At 44.6% G+C, this 16,323-nt stretch overlaps 1 protein-coding gene across 2 annotated transcripts; it reads right to left on the bottom strand.

Moving 5' to 3' along the window:
* Nucleotides 1–516: 516 nt before the first annotated feature.
* Nucleotides 517–15,823, bottom strand: LOC146382177 (protein NLRC3-like). 2 transcript variants are annotated; one of them, XM_084938525.1, is made up of 11 exons: nt 15,264–15,823; nt 14,129–14,242; nt 13,621–13,699; nt 13,250–13,472; nt 9,404–11,201; nt 9,134–9,301; nt 4,690–4,863; nt 4,343–4,516; nt 4,044–4,217; nt 2,722–2,768; nt 517–2,162 (listed from the first exon to the last, which is right to left on the bottom strand). In XM_084938525.1, exons 2-11 carry the CDS (start codon nt 14,239–14,241, stop codon nt 1,600–1,602), a joined length of 3,513 nt encoding a protein of 1,170 aa, XP_084794651.1. In that variant the 5' UTR covers nt 14,242; nt 15,264–15,823; the 3' UTR covers nt 517–1,599. The 2 variants fall into 2 exon arrangements, with proteins under 2 accessions (XP_084794651.1, XP_084794652.1); XM_084938526.1 differs by lacking the exon at nt 14,129–14,242 and having other exon boundaries at nt 15,264–15,822.
* Between the last annotated feature and the right edge of the window lie 500 nt (nt 15,824–16,323).

The raw sequence follows: 16,323 nt of genomic DNA, 5'->3' as shown, positions 1-16,323 counted from the left end.
TTAGTTGTATTTCCTTGTTTTAAAGGTAAATTCCAACCTTTGAATGTAACCAATCACAGTTTGACTGTCACATGGTTTGAAATGATCGTGTTAAATGTGCATCTTTTTATTGTTGTTAAAACGTTTAACAAATGAGACGGCTTCTTTCAAGTTCTACCTCAGCGCCCCCTGCCTGTCATGTTTGTCCACTGCATCAGTGGCAAAGCAGACTGAAACAGCAGGGGTCAGCGACCTACCAAAATAATGTCTATTTATTAGTAATATCAATAAGCTGATATGTCATGTTCTTAAGCCTTACAATGAGATGACACAGCCTTCACTGTAAGGTTTAGGAATATGACTTATGAGCCTACTGATATCACTAATAAGTGGAAATAATTTAAATCTTTGACCAAATGTAACTTCTCTGCAATGGATTTTTAAAAATGATTATTTAGTATTTTAATTTTGCCTTGTCATTAGAGTAACACCATATTTTGTTGCATTTAGCAAATAAGACGTACAGCAACAAACAGCTCTGACAATGGTCCAAGACAGATTTATTTCAGCATTTAAGCTACACATGAGTGAATCATAACGATCTGATAATTTACAGTTTATTCATGTAAATAGGGAGTCCTCTTCTTCAAAAGAGTTGGTGTGAAGTTTCACTAGGTTCTCTGCTGAGACCAACAGTTTTTATAGTATATGATTCCCTTAGGCTGTATCATTGAAAACAGTGCAGATAATACCCTTCTCTTTATTTATACATGAAGCCAAGTGATACAAACAGCAATACAGGCATGTATTAAACGTATAAAGGCCTGGATGTCCTGTAATGCTCTTCTCCTTAATTTTCCATCTTTATAGTCTATTAGTTTCAAGTTTATTGTCATTGGTGTTACCCAGGCTGAAATACTGTTTCTCACCAGCCTCTACAGTGCAATAGTCAATACAATTTAAAAAAGAAAAAGTTTTAAAAAGAGCAGTAAAAAATCGTAACAATAAATGGGGATAAAGAACATAAAATCTAAATTCTAAAACAAACACAAGTCTAAACTTTAAGCAGCAGCCCTTTCACAGAAGGGGGTTGTTAAAGTAAGTAGTGTGTGTATCTGGGGAGTATATTGTGTGTGTGTGTGTGTGTGTGTGTGTGTGTGTAGATAGGGGGCATCACAGTCCGATTGTGGATCTTACAGTGTAGCTGTGTGAGTAGCTGAGTGGATGGGGAGGGGGCACAGTCCATTTATCAGTCTCACAGCTTGTGCAAAGAAGCCTTCCAGCATCCTGGTGGTTCTGCAGCTGATGCTCCTGTACCTCTTGCCAGACGGCAGGAGGAAGAACAGGCCATGAGACAGGTGGTGGGGGTCTCTGATGATGGAGAAAGCTCTGCGTATGCGGCCTTGTTTGTAGATCTCCTCCAGAGGCGAGAGAGGGGCACCAACAATCCTCCTGGCAGTCTTAACAATCCTATTGAGTTGTTGCTTCTCACAGGACTTGCAGCTGCCAAACCAAGATGTAAAACTTTGTGTCTGTTATAGTCCATTATAGTCCATGTTTGTCAGTTATCTTCAAATTATAAAATGCTTCAAATAAACGTGTAAGGAAAGCAGTTTGTCTCTAGTCTTCTGCATCCAGCTGACATAGAGACACAGAGTTGTAAACACCATGGGTGAACTCTGACTGTATCCTGAAGATAGGATAAAGAGGTTCGGTGAAGCTGCAGTGGAACGTGTGGATGTGTGTCGCTGTATCAAAAATGATTCTGTAGAAGGATACAGTGCCAGCAGACCAGTCCAAATACACTCCCACTCTGTTCGTCTCAGTGGAGGGAGCAGGGCTATCTATGATCCGGACTGAGTTATTATGCCATGCAGAATAATTATCAGCAGAACAGTCCAGACTCCAGGAGATGTTGTTCCCACCAATACGCCTGTCAATACCAGGACCACTCCTTTTAATCCCTCTGTAAGTCACTCCTATAGATACCAGCCCACTCCAGTCCACCTCCCAGTAACAGTGACCAGTCAGGCCACGTGTACACATCAGCTGGTACCAGCACTCAAACCTCTCAGAGTGATCTGGATACAGCCATTCCTCGTCGTCATCTGTCACAATGTTGTTTTCTGACAGGTAAAGGTTCCTGTGTACTGTGTTCGGGTCCATTCTGAGTTCACAGGCGTCTGACGGCAGAACAAAATGAAAACAGAACCGTCAGAACCGTCCACAGAGTCAAGCACTGATGCCAGTCAGATCACATGACTGCATCGCCACACAGATCACATGACCTACGTGGTCATGAATGAATCCATTGTTATATCAAATTATTTTATACCACAGCTTCAGATAAACAATTAGTAAATGTACTGCAAGTCAGCAAGTTTAAGGCATAAAATCTTAAAATGTAAAATCTTTTTGCCAACTTAATATTAAGAAATGTGATAACAACACATCGGTGCTAAAACATGAAACAAATCTTTTAACTGCGAGCTAACAGAGTTCAAAGACATTTGGTAGGTGTCAAAGAAATGATACAAACTCTACATAATCAAGTTTGATCATAAATGTATTTAAACCTTCACAAAGTCCAGGTCATAGATCTGTCTTTTCTTTAGATGAATGACACTCGGTGTATATACATATATATATATATATATATATATATATATATATATATATATATATACATATATATATAAGCTCATGTTAGCTTCATTAATTAATCAAGCTAAAAACACTTACATTTCCTCAGTCCTGGTTTCAATCGTTGAGCTCCGCAGCTGTCCAGCCTGGAATAATAATTCAAACAAAGAGACATGAAAATGTTTTCATACATTCGTTGGTTTTGTTTAGCTGAGTTTGGAGGATAAGCAAGACACGATGTGCTTGACTAGCTAAAAATTTAAATCATTGAGAATATTAACAAACTAAAAGCAAGATATCTTCTTACATCTCAGAACAGTATTCTGTCCTCTAAAAAAATCAGATTTATTACTTCCAGGCTGGACGACTGTAATTCATTATTATCAGGAAGTCCTAAAAACTCCCTGAAAAGCCTTCAGTTAATCCAAAATGCTGCAGCAAGAGTCCTGACAGGGACTAGAAAGAGAGAGCAGATTTCTTCTGTTTTGGCTTCCCTTCATTGGCTTCCTGTTAAATCCAGAATTCAAAATCCTGCTCCTCACATACAAGGTCTTAAATAATCAGGCCCCATCTTATCTTAATGACCTTGTAGTACCATATCACCCTATTAGAGCACTTCTCTCTCACACTGCAGGCCTACTTGTTGTTCCTAGAGTATTTAAAAGTAGAATGGGAGGCAGAGCCTTCAGTTTTCAGGCCCCTCTTCTGTGGAACGAAGTGTGGATCTGGGAGAGAGAGACAACCTCTCAACTTTGAAGATTAAACTTCAAACTTTCATTTTTGCTAAAGCATAAACTAATGGCTGGATCAGGTGACTCCAACTCTCCCTTAGTTACACTGCAATGGGCCTAGGCCTCCGTGGGCTTCTTCACTCCCCTCTTCCAAATCTCTAAATGTTTATACACCTCTCTGCATTTAATGGTTAGTTATGATTCATCTCTGGCTCTCTTCCACAGCGTGTCTTTGTCCTGTCTCCCTCCCCTCACCCCAGCAGATGGCCCTGCCCCTCCCTGAGCCTGCTTCTGCTGAAGGTTTCTTCCTGTTAAAGTTTTTCCTTCCCACTGTTGCCAAGTGCTTGCCAATAAGGGTTTGTTTGTTGATTTTTGTAGGGTCTTCACCTTACAATATGAAGCGCTTTGAGACAACTGTTGCTGTGATTTGGGGTTATGTAAATAAAGTTGAATTGAACTGGATTGAGTGGGTGGCTATGGTATTGTTTGACCTTGGTAAAGACTTTCCTGATGGGTTTATAGCCTCAGTCACTTGTATTAAATAGAACATGATGTTTGTTTTGTACACTCTTGCTCCAGTTAGGGTAACCAAAATTTTTTTTCCATGTGACTGACAGGTTTCTTGTAGTATCCATAGGTTGGTTTCTGAAGTCTTAATTTGAATAAGGTTACGAGCACCTGTCTTCCTACCTTAGAGAGTCCAATCTGCAGTGTGGATCCTGCAGTGCAGCAGAGAAGAGCGCCACTCCTGTGGGTCCTGGGTGATTATAACTCAGATCCAGCTTTCTTAGATGAGAAGGGTTTGAACTCAGTGCTGAGCTCAACGAAGCACAACCCTTCTTTGTTATCAGACAACCTGACAAGCTGTAAACATTTCAACATCATTGGGTTTATCTGTTTGAAATTTTGCATTAACTGTAGAAAATGTGTGATATGACAACATTAAAAAACTTGAAATAACAAAAAACAAAAGCATATTCTTATCTAACCTGAGAGTTTCAAGTTTGCACTGAGGACTCTTCAATCCACAAGACAGCAGCGCCACTCCGGAGTCCCGCAGGTCATTATTGTTCAGGTCCAGCTCTATCATACTGAATGACTGGCAACTGAGGACTGAAGCAAGAGCTTCACAGCTTTCATTCGACAGGCTACAGCCACCCAGCCTGAAGAAAAAAAGAATGAATTCAGCTTTTGCAAAGTAAAATTTATAAGAAATCCAGCAAAATAGAATTTTCAGGACAAACTAGACCCTTCAGATTCTGAAGGTTAGCCACCACAGGTTCAGAAGTGCTGATTTGAATATGAATGTTGTCACATGTTGTTGAAGAGCTCTTACCTGACAATCTTCAGTGTACACAGTTGACTCTCAAGTGGCGTGAAGAGATGCGTGACTGCTAAATCCGTCAAGTCATTATTATTTAGATCCAGCACTTCCAGAGTAGAGGACTGACTGCTGAGAACTCTGGAGAGAGTTTTACAGCTTCTCCATGAAAGCTCGCAGCCACTTAGCCTGAAGACATAATATTGAGCATTCATCAGAAATGTGGAATAAAAAAAATACAGAAAAAAACCAAATTTCAGCTCGTACTAATGAGAATTATTGAAAAAAAAATTTGAATATAGATTTATTAATTCAGGGGTAGGTTCAGGTTACTATGGTGTCATTCATCGACACTATACATTTTCAATACAAACAGAGACAACAGAAAAGCATAATATTGCATAATGAAGAAATAAATAAAACCAAAAATGCCTCCTCTGTTTCACAATTTGATTTAAAATCATGTTAAATGAAATCTTCATGGTTTATTAAGGTGGAAATAAGACAGTGTTGTGAAACATGACTAAGCTTCTCAGTTTGTTTCAAAGTTCAGTTTGGAATCTATAATTGTTCCAAGGTATTTGGACAAAACACCATCGGACCTTTAAGGCACATGATCTTGAAGAGCACAGCCTCCATTTATTTTAAAACCACTAACAGGAAATCTAGCCATTTTTTAACACTATTTGATTTTATTAACTGAAGTCCCCTCATTTCAGTGTTCCTGTTGAGATGTATACTTTAATTATATTTAATTAAATACAATTACATTTAAGTATTGATTATTCTGAGCTCTTGATGTCCCCATTTACTGTGTTTTTCTGTTAAAGGTAAAGAACCCACATTAAACCTGTAATTCAGCGTTTGTTTGGGGTTGTTTGTTTTTTCAGAAATGAATTCTTCTTATTATATAAAATTTAGATTTTGATTTATTGAATCACTTTTTTTGGTTGCTGTAATACAGTGGTTCTTTTAAGAAAAAATATGTCACAGTTTGCCGGGGCAAGCCGTGTGGACCCTCTTCGCCACACAGGCGAAGAGGGTCCGGGGGCCGGCCGTGCGGAAGGCAACGGCGGCCACACAGGCGAAGAGGGTCCGGACTCAGGCGATGGCGGTCCGGGGGGCCTGCCGTGCGGAAGGCAACGGCGGCCACTCAGGCGATGGCGGTCCGGGGGCCGGCCGTGCGGAAGGCCACGGCGGCCACTCAGGCGAAGAGGGTCTGGGGGCCCACGACGGCAATGACGCCTGGCCAGTGGCCTAGAAAGCGGCCGTTTAGCTGCAAACCCAAACGAGGCAGGGCCAGGCGACGCTGAAGGCGGAGACACGGAGGCTGGGCCAGGTGACGCTGAAGGCGGAGACACGGAGGCTGGGCCAGGCGACGCTGAAGGCGGAGACACAGAGGCTGGGCCAGGCGAGGATGAAGACACGGAGGCTGGGCCAGGCGAGGATGAAGACACGGAAACTGGGCCAGGCGAGGATGAAGACACGGAGGCTGGGCCAGGCGAGGATAAAGACACGGAGGCTGGGCCAGGCGACGCTGAAGCAGAGGCTGCAGCTGGCGTGGATGACGAGGCTGCAGCTGGCGTGGATGACGAGGCTGCAGCTGGCGTGGATGACGAGGCTGCAGCTGGCGAGGCTGACGGCTCTGAAGCTGGACCAGACGAGGCTGACGGCTCTGAAGCTGGACCAGACGAGGCTGACGGCTCTGCAGCTGGACCAGACGAGGCTGACGGCGTGGAAGCCGGAGACGGAGGCGCTGCAGGCAGCGGCGCGGAAGCCGGAGACGGAGGCGCTGGAGGCGGCGGCGCGGAAGCCGGAGACGGAGGCGCTGGAGGCGGCGGCGTGGAAGCCGGAGACGGAGGCGCTGCAGGCGGCGGCGTGGAAGCCAGAGGCGCTGCAGACTGGACGGATCTGTTGGACCCTCCAGCGGAAACAGGAGACAAAGGCCGGACAGGCCCCTTGGACCCTCCAGCGGAGACAGGAGACAAAGGCCGGAGCGGTCCCTCGGACCCTCCAGCGGAGACAGGAGACGAAGGCCGGAGCGGTCCCTCGGACCCTCCAGCGGAAACAGGAGACGAAGTCATCACTAAGCCAGCAGTCATGGAGGCCACTAGCTGACACAAAGGCGACTGGCAATGCACTGAGCACGGGCTCTGCCCAGGCAATGCTGACATGGTGCAGTTCTCAGGTGGCTGCTTAAACTTCAGGGGTCCAGAATCAGCTGGGGACTGAGACCTAGCCTCTGGGGAAGCCCTGGAGTGCTGAATGGTGCCTGAAGCAGCTAAAGCGCGAGAAATTCCCTGACTGGAACTTAAACTTTCTCCCTGCATAGAATGAGTGTGTGAGACCGGTGACACTGGAGCCAGAGCTGCGGGTAGCGGGGGCACTGGAGCTACGGATAGCGGGGGCACTAGAGCTACGGGTAGCGGGGGCACTGGAGCTACGGGGGCCTGAGGTAGCGGGAGCTCTGGAGCTACGGGGGCCTGAGCTACAGGTGACTCTGGAGCTAAGAGGGTCCTGAGCTACAGGTGACTCTGGAGCTACGGGGGCCTGAGCTACAGGTGACTCTGGAGCTACGGGGGCCTGAGCTACAGGTGACACTGGAGGCGCTGGAGACTGAACTGAAAGTGGCACTGGACACTGAAAAGAGGGAGACACTGGTGACCGAGCAGAGTGTGGCTGCGGGGCAGCTAGCTGAGAAGAGTGTGGCTGCGGGGCAGCTAGCTGAGAAGAGTGTGGCTGCGGGGCAGCTAACTGAGAAGAGTGTGGCTGCGGGGCAGCTAGCTGAGAAGAGTGTGGCTGCGGGGCAGCTAGCTGAGAAGAGTGTGGCTGCGGGGCAGCTAGCTGAGAAGAGTGTGGCTGCGGGGCAGCTAACTGAGAAGAGTGTGGCTGCGGGGCAGCTAGCTGAGAAGAGTGTGGCTGCGGGGCAGCTAGCTGAGAAGAGTGTGGCTGCGGGGCAGCTAGCTGAGAAGAGTGTGGCTGCGGGGCAGCTAGCTGAGAAGAGTGTGGCTGCGGGGCAGCTAACTGAGAAGAGTGTGGCTGCGGGGCAGCTAACTGAGCAGAGAATGGCTGCTGAGCAGGGAATACGTTGTTCACATAATCATCCGCCGCACAGAACACAGCCCCTGAATGAACAGTCACACAGTCCGAAAACGGAAAAGAGTCCTCACTCACCACAGCCGGCGAATTAGAAGCCCGAACGTCCGGCTGTGGGGTGGCGCGCCGGCGGCGCGATCGGCGTTTCCTCCCCACAGACGGCTCCGACGGGCCGGGCAAGATCACATCCGGCGAGTCGGGCAGCGAGGCAGGAGTGGCTGAGAGAAGGTGCGGTGTGTGCTGGAGAAAAGCCTGCATGGTCGGAGGAAGCGATTTCAAAAGCCATGGCAGGCCGGAAAAGAGCCGTTGTAGCCGGTTTTCAACGGTGCGGCGAAGCTCGTACGGAGGATTCTCCAGCCACAGCCCGAGGAGGATCTCCACATTGTAGCTGATGTCATCCTGGAGCTCCTCGGACGGATTGAGTGCCGCAGGGTCCATGCTGGCTGGTTCGTACTGTCACGGTTTGCCGGGGCAAGCCGTGTGGAATATTTAGGACCAGGACGCGGCAGCTCTGGTGCAGGTGAGTATTTATTAACGAAGGGAAAAACAAACAACAAAGGCACTGGGAACATGAAACTGAAACCTAAACTGGGTAAAACTAACAAAACAAACCAAAAACGAAGATGCAGGGAGACCGAGGGGAAACCACACAGACGAACCAGCAACTATTAAGACAGAAAACACAACTTAAATACACTCAGAGAACACAGGGAAATTACACACAGGTGGGGAACACAGCTGGGAGTGATTAACGTGACGAGACTAGGGAGGCAAACTGAAAACACTCACATAAGACGCAGACCTTCACAATAAAACAGGAACTACGCATGAAAGGACACAAACTAAGAAATGCGGACTAGATACAAGAACACACGGGCAGAACAGAGTAAACACCAAACGCTGGACCCAGGATCATGACAAAATAAGATCTATGTTTTTCTTCTTCCTAAGATAATCTATCAAGCTATCAATCTATCTATTGGGCTGTCTGTCTGTCTGTGTGTGTGACCTGTAAATTGTGCGAACTGCAGCAAAAGAACGTGGATTAGAAATAATCATCAGACTATTTGTATGCTATTTAGCACCAAGAATATTCACTGAGTACTTTTACTTTGATCTGGTCATTATTAGACTATGGGGCCAAGTTTAGACCTGAAAGCACAGAGTGGCCTTTAATGTTTAAATGGATCCAGCTGAAAGTTTAAGAGTCTCAGTGTGCAGCCATCACACTAAAAATTAATGGTAAGTATGAAAATACACATATGAACTTATGGAGATTAACAGTTTCCTGACTTTCCTTGTTTCATTTTCTAACCTATATATTTAAGTAATACAATTTTAGTGTAAAAATTCTGAAACCAACCTGAGAACCTCCAGTTTAAAGTTTTTCTCCAGATCTGCAAACATTTGTCTTATGCCTGAATCCTGCAGGTTGTTGTAACTCAGGTCCAGCTCTTTTAAACTAGAGGACTTGCTAAGAACAGAGGACAGCGCTTTACAGCTTCTGCTCAAAAGGTTACATCCAATCATCCTGATGGGGTAAGGAAAAAAACAAGTAGGAAGTTAATAATTTTTTCTCTTTCTTTACAGTATTTAAAGTGACAGTGACTTATCTGGTCATGCATGAACATACAGAGATTTACTGGAAGCTTTGACCACTGGCAGCAGCCACATAAGACCTTCTTCAGAAGCAGAGTACTTCCTCAGGTCAAACTCATTCAAATCTTTTTCTGAAGACAGTAAGATGAAGACCAAAGCAGACCACTGAGCAGGGGATAGTTTAACCGTGAAAAGATTTCCTGATGTCAGCGACTGTTGGATCCTTTCCACTAGAGAGTGGTCGTTCAGCTCATTCAGACAGTGGAACAGGTTAATGCTTCTCTCTGGGGACAGATTCTCCCCAATGTTCTCCCTAATGTACTTGGCTACTTCCTGGTTTATCTGTGAGTTTACTCCTGTCTCTTTGAGTAGTCCTTGTAAGAGAGTCTGATTGGACTGCAGTGACAAACCCAAAAGGAAACGTAGAAACAAGTCGAAGTAACCATTTGGACTTTGTAAGGCCTGTTCCACGGCACTCTGGTAGAAGAGTTTCAGTTCATATTGATTAGGCTTTGACATCTGAGTGGTTGTTTGTTCCTCTTCCAACAGGTTGATTCCAGAGTTGATGAAGGTCAGATGGACGTGAAGAGCAGCCAGAAACTCCTGAACACTCAGATGGACGAAGCAGAACACCTTGTTCTGGTACAGTCCATGCTCCTCTTTAAAGATCTGTGTGAACACTCCTGAGTACACTGAGGCTGCTCTGATATCGATGCCACACTCTGTCAGGTCTGATTCATAGAAGATCAGGTTCCCTTTCTGCAGCTGATCAAAAGCCAGTTTTCCCAGAGATTCAATCATCTTCCTGCTCTCTGGACTCCAGTGTGGATCTGTCTCAGCTCCTCCATCATACTTGACCTTTTTCATTTTGGCCTGAACCACCAGGAAGTGGATGTACAGCTCTGTCAGGTTCTTGGGCAGCTCTCCTCCCTTCTTGGTTTTCAGCACATCCTCCAGAACCGTAGCAGTGATCCAGCAGAAGACTGGGATGTGGCACATGATGTGGAGGCTTTGTGATGCTTTAATGTGGGAAATGATCCTGCTGGCCTGCTTTTCATTCCTGAAACTCTTCCTGAAGTACTCCTCCTTCTTCGAGTCAGTGAACCCTCTGATTTCTGTTATTACGTCAACGCATTTAGGATCAATATGACTGGCCATTGCAGGCCGTGTGGTTATCCAGAGTCGAGCAGATGGAAGGAGTTTTCCTCTGATAAGGTTTGTCAGCAGTGCATCCACTGAGGTGGACTCTGTGACATCAGTTAGGATATTATTCTTTTGAAAGTCCAGAGGAAGGCGACACTCATCTAGACCGTCAAAGATAAACACAACCTGGAAGTCTTCAAATCTGCAAAATTCTGCATCCTTTGTTTCAGAGAAGAAGAGATGAACGAGTTCTACCAAGCTGAACTTTTCCTCCTTTAATCCATTTAGCTCCCTGAAAGTGAATGGAAATGTAAACTGGATATCTTGGTTGTTTTTGCCTTCTGCCCAGTCTAGAGTGAACTTTTGTGTTAATATCGTTTTCCCAATACCAGCCACTCCCTTTGTCAGCACTGTTCTGACTGGTTGATCTCTTCCCAGCAGCGGCTGAAATATGTCTTTACAGGCGATTGTCTTTTCTAACCTCGCACGTCGTCTAGATGCTGTTTCGATCTGTCTGACCTCATGTTCGTCACTGACCTCTCCGGTCCGTCCCTCTGTGATGTACAGCTCTGTGTAGATCTGATTGAGAGGTGTTGGGTTTCCTGCTTTAGTAATTCCCTCAAACAAATGCTGGAACTTCTTTCTAAGATTTGATTTGAGTTTATCCTGGCAAATGGATGCAACCACTCCTGTTGGACAAAAAACAAATGAGATGGTGTTAAAATTTCAGAACAATGAACAGCTGGTCAAAATTTAAAATATGAGGCTTTTCTAGCAGAGGATAAAATATAATGTGTTTGATAACCACGACAGCTGTGTGCTTCTCTGTGCTTCTCTTGGGCTGGCTGCTTCAGTCTATATGCCAAATATCACTGGGCAAAATAAGAAGCCCAAGTTGCTCAGCAATGCCTCCACTGCGGAATGAATTCAATTCAGTTTTATCTATACAACAAATCACAACAAGAATCGTTTCTTAATGACTTGCTTTGTGAAATAAAGGTCACATTGACTTGCCAAGTACTTTTAAATATACTTGTAATATTTGTACAGACAATGACTAACCGTGTGGATGATTTCTTATTTTTAGACTCATTAAATAGTACGTTAGCCGCAGAGAAATTACTGGGTTATAGTGTCATATCCCAGTCGTTGTACATGACCACGTGCACCCACAACAGACTGAGGCTTTGCATTAGGGGTGGGCGGTATAAACAGTATACGGTAGAAACAATATGAATTTGACCAACAGTAGGGATTTTGACTATACTGCTCTACCGCGATAGCGCATGCTGATGGTGTCATCAAGTGCCTGTTTTGGTCAAAAGCATTGCAGCAGCTGCAAGAAAAATCATCTGCAAATTATGCCGGGCGACAGTAATAGTGAAGAGATGAAGCACTTTCGGAATATGAGGAAAGCCAAAAACTGCGCTTCCTCCACTTCTGTACCATTGATTCATTAATGCTGAATTCTCTGGCAGCTGCTCTATTCTCATGTCGTTGCAGTATATTAATGACTAACCTCGTATTGTGGATGGATTATCTCAGTTGTTCTCCTGACTGAAGTTTGGTCCGTTTACAGCATCCTGCCATGCGATTGCATTTGTCCCTAACCATCAGGAACCCTCACGTTAACTTTTATCGAGTGGAAAAGTGTTAGCGTTCATCCTCCAGCTTCACTGTGTTTATATATATATATATCTGCTATATATGCTAACATAGCTGTGTCGCTAGCGATCACGTAGCACAGCAGTCCCCAACCTTTTTTGCGCCACGGACCGGTTTATGCCCGACAATATTTTCACGGACCGGCCTTTAAGGTGTCGCGGATAAATACAACAAAATAAAACTAGTACCGGTACCGAAAAAAAGAAGATTTATTCATAACACATGTGAAAAGACCCAGGAAAACCGAGTTAACGATAAAAACGATAACAAAATAATGCTGAAAACCGATAAAAACCCTGAAAACCATACATTTCACACCTGAGCCTCAACTCTCGCGGCCCGGTACCAAACGACTCACAGACCGGTACCGGTCCGAGGCCCGGGGGTTGGGGACCGCTGACGTAGCACATCATTATATACCAGCTACCCCAACTTCAGTAACCCTACAAACATCACTGCATGTTTAGGTGGAAGCTAGCGAGCTAACTTCCTGCTAACTTCTAACTCTGTTAAATGTAATAAATTCTGTTTTCATGGATGCCTGGATGTTAAACTTAATTGTTACACCTGGTAAAGCAGCAACACTGATCATTTTATTAAAGGTGAAATAATTTAGACAGTTTTTAACTCTCAGTGATGCCGCAGTGTTCGTTTGACTTTGGGACCTAAAGTGGACGGAGTTTAGGACCCAGATTACTCTGCGAGGCTCCTGACTATGGTAGCCGTAATGCTCCAACAATCCATCAAGCGGTGCGGCTTCGTAGCTTACCAAAGTCGTACTACAACATTTTTGACAGATTTTTGAGCGCCGTGAGGCACATGAAATCGGTTCGAGGTCAGTAAGCACAACCAGAATTCATACATGAGACGCATCGGATTGTAAGGCCCACTGTTGATTTTTGAGAAAATTAAAGGACTTTAAGTGCGCCTTATAGTGCGGAAAATACGGTATACAGAAGAAAATAATAAATTGTGATATATATCGTTACCGCACATGCTTCAAACTATACTGCGATATGGATTTTAGGCCATATTGCCCAACCCTACTTTGCATCAGTGGGAGTGCCCTTACTGCTCTGCAAAGAGCCAGACAGCTCCTCCTGGTTCATCCCCCTCAGAAAGTCCAGTGTGATCTTCACAAAAGCCTCCCTGGTGCTCCATGTCTGCTCTTCAGCCTTAGAAGCTAACACATCCTCATCCTCGCTCTCCTTCTCTGGGCAGGTGGAACTCTGCAGAATCCTCTGAAACCTTTTAAGCTCATTCTTCACAAAAGTGATAATGTTCTCTTCAAGCAGCTGGAAGACAATATTATAGGAAATTATCTTTCAGCATTTATGCATGTATTTATTTATGCATTGTGCACGTATTCTCCTCTGTCAGGAGAATTTCATTGAGCCAATTAGAAACAGAACAGTGATGAAAATGTGCTTTAGACTTTCCCACCATAAAAACTGAGTCCAACGTTGTTTGATGCTGCTGAGCAGACTGACAGCTATGAACCTCAGACTTTTGTTGCCCGACTCTGCGAAGAGAGCGCACACGTGCACACATCCACAATTAACATTATTAAATGCAGTAATGGTCAGTAACACTATGGATCACTGCATAAATACACTGAAAGTTGAATATGTACACAGTTATTTCTGGTATCTGTCCTCTGATCGGCACATATTCAGCACAGCACGGACCAGTAGGTAACGATAAAGGGTCTACAGGTGTACGTGGGATTAATGAAATACTAACTGAGCCAAATGAAATGCAGAACTACAGTAAAGTGGGCGGGACACTGACAGTTTACATCAGCTAAGTGTAGGAGTGAGGACAGCAGTGAGCTATGAGACGCTCACAAGTCCCTGATGGAGTGGACATTTAACCCTTAGGTGCAGCATTAGTGATGTTTTTGAAAACAAAGAGGCAGGGCTGATTGCTTTTATGACTTTCAAAATGTTACCTTTTGTCAACAGAGAGGTTCCCTTCTTTGAAATTTAAAGGCGGGTCCATAGACCAGTCACTTTTCATGGACATAGAGCTGGACAGAGGAGAGCCTGCTAACTGCTTCGGCATCCTGGTAGGGAAACAGCATACTGTATATTAAATTTCAAAGATATCAAATCCAGTCATTATGTGTCAATTATTTTATTATACTTACTTTCTATTTGTAAACATTTGCTTTGAAAACTGATTTTTTTGGATAAACAAATACATAGAGGGACATAACTTGGTAAAGCCCACATGGTTACTCCACTTCCTTTACAACATGGCTCACTGTGTTAGCCATGGGGGGAGACCCCCACAGAGCATTGCCTCAGGATTATTTTAAAATGAAATAGTACTAGTTTGTATGCAGTATGAGAAGTTCTTGTCTCACCCCGTAGCTTCATTGTCCAGGCAGTCTTCCATGCTCTTGACACGTTTAGTGTCAAGAGCATGGACTGAGACCCCCCCTCCTCTGTGTCTCCACACTGACTCATGGCTGAGTGGACCACAGTGTCTTAGCACATAAACACACACAACAACATGAATGCTGGGCAGCTCAGTTACGAACACGACACTGTGCTGGATAATAAAGTTAGCGCCCAAGCTCATGTCATCACCTGTTCACTCACACAGCTCAGCAGAAGCTAGTTTCTGTATTTCACCTGGACCCACAGAACGGGAGCATTAACACACCGCAGACTTTGATCATGCAAAAATAGATTCATATTAAAACATACCGACATCAGATAAACTATATCTAGTAGAATGAAGTTGCACAAATACCGCAGGACGCCATCTACTTTCATTAGATATTTGCATTCTATGCTGTGAGCTGTTATGCTCCACATTGTGCCATTGGCCCGATATTACTCATAGCTTGATAGCGCAAAGCATGTTATGTGATTAAACACTGCAGATGGAAATGTATTATATAAACTATGAAACATGAAACCAATGAAACGACGCAGGGCCCAGTTCGGCCCACTCCCTGCTGACTGTATCTGCCCTCTTACCTGTTCAGCTGTTGCACATTTTACATACAAGCTCAAATGTACATTCAACATTGTTACGTTATGAGTGGTGCTCAGTAAAAGAAGACTTTTAAATACCTTGTAGCCAGAAAAACGAGCCGCAGCTCTGCGTAGAAATGAAACCGAAACTGTTTTCAGTTGTGAAATGAGGAGAGAGCTCAGCAGTGACACCCTGAGGCAGAGACGTGATCACTGAGATGTGACCAGAATTATTTCAGTGGTGGATTTCCACAAAATCATCTATTCTTAGCCATTTTATTTACAAAGCAAGGAGAGACGGACATTTGTCGATAGGCAGATTTGGAAAGGATGTGCAGATGGAAGCGTACTAACAAGTAAAGGGGAATGGCTGAAAAAGGCTCCTGGAGGAGCTGATTAAGGAAGACAATTGGAGAGGAGGATGAATCAGGAAGTGTAGAGGAAGGAGGAGGAAGTGAGAGCCGCTATAAAGAAGTCGATGCAAAGCTGTAGTAACCTTGGCCAAGATACTAACCCCGGTGGTAAACGGTCTCTGATGCATCCATCAGAGTGTGGATGTTAGAAAGAAAGCACCACTGCATAGAAAAAGTGTGAATGGGTGTGAATAAGGCTTGTTGTATCAAAGTTTCAGTGCTTGGGGAGAGTATAAGAATCAGGTGATGGGCAAAGAATGTTTCCTATGGGAAAGATTCATGGATGCAGTGAAGGACACGCAGAGGGCTGATGTGACGGAGGAGGATGCTGGAACGGGGGAGATGGAGGCAGATGATGTGCTGTGGAGACGCCAAGAGGGAGCAGCTGAAAGAAGAAGCTTTCCTTTAGAAAAAGACTGCAGTGACATCTGTGGTCCGACAGCATGGAGGAATTTTATATACAGTCAACAAGTTGCCCTGCTGTGGTATGGTGTAACAAAAGCAAGGAATGAAGCTGATCATAAGGATCAACTTCTGTTCATCAGAGAGGAAAACACAAAGACTTGTGTGTAAAACAGACATTTCTACTCTCTAAGGTTTATGTGACTTTCTGGGAATGCTGCTTTTATTTTACAGAGAACTGATGGATCATTAGGATTTCTTATTTCCTATAAGATGCTGTGGAGCGCCCATGATTGCAGGTGAAGGCACCATGGTGATGTACCCCAACAGGAAGTTGTTAGTCT

Source organism: Perissodus microlepis, chromosome 8, assembly GCF_051167445.1.
Source record: "Perissodus microlepis isolate ML-2025 ecotype Zambia chromosome 8, ASM5116744v1, whole genome shotgun sequence".
NCBI lineage: Eukaryota > Metazoa > Chordata > Actinopteri > Cichliformes > Cichlidae > Perissodus > Perissodus microlepis.
This window is presented reverse-complemented; position numbering and strand designations above follow the sequence as displayed.

Bases quoted from the DNA above. Each gene is read 5' to 3' on its own strand.
- LOC146382177 (XM_084938525.1), bottom strand. From the start codon at position 14,241: ATGCCGAAGCAGTTAGCAGGCTCTCCTCTGTCCAGCTCTATGTCCATG. The intron at 11,202-13,249 runs GTAAGGGCACTC...TTTGTCCAACAG, and splicing joins GTCTGGCTCTTTGCAGAGCA to GAGTGGTTGCATCCATTTGC. The intron at 4,864-9,133 runs GTTGGTTTCAGA...TTATGTCTTCAG, and splicing joins TTTAAACTGGAGGTTCTCAG to GCTAAGTGGCTGCGAGCTTT.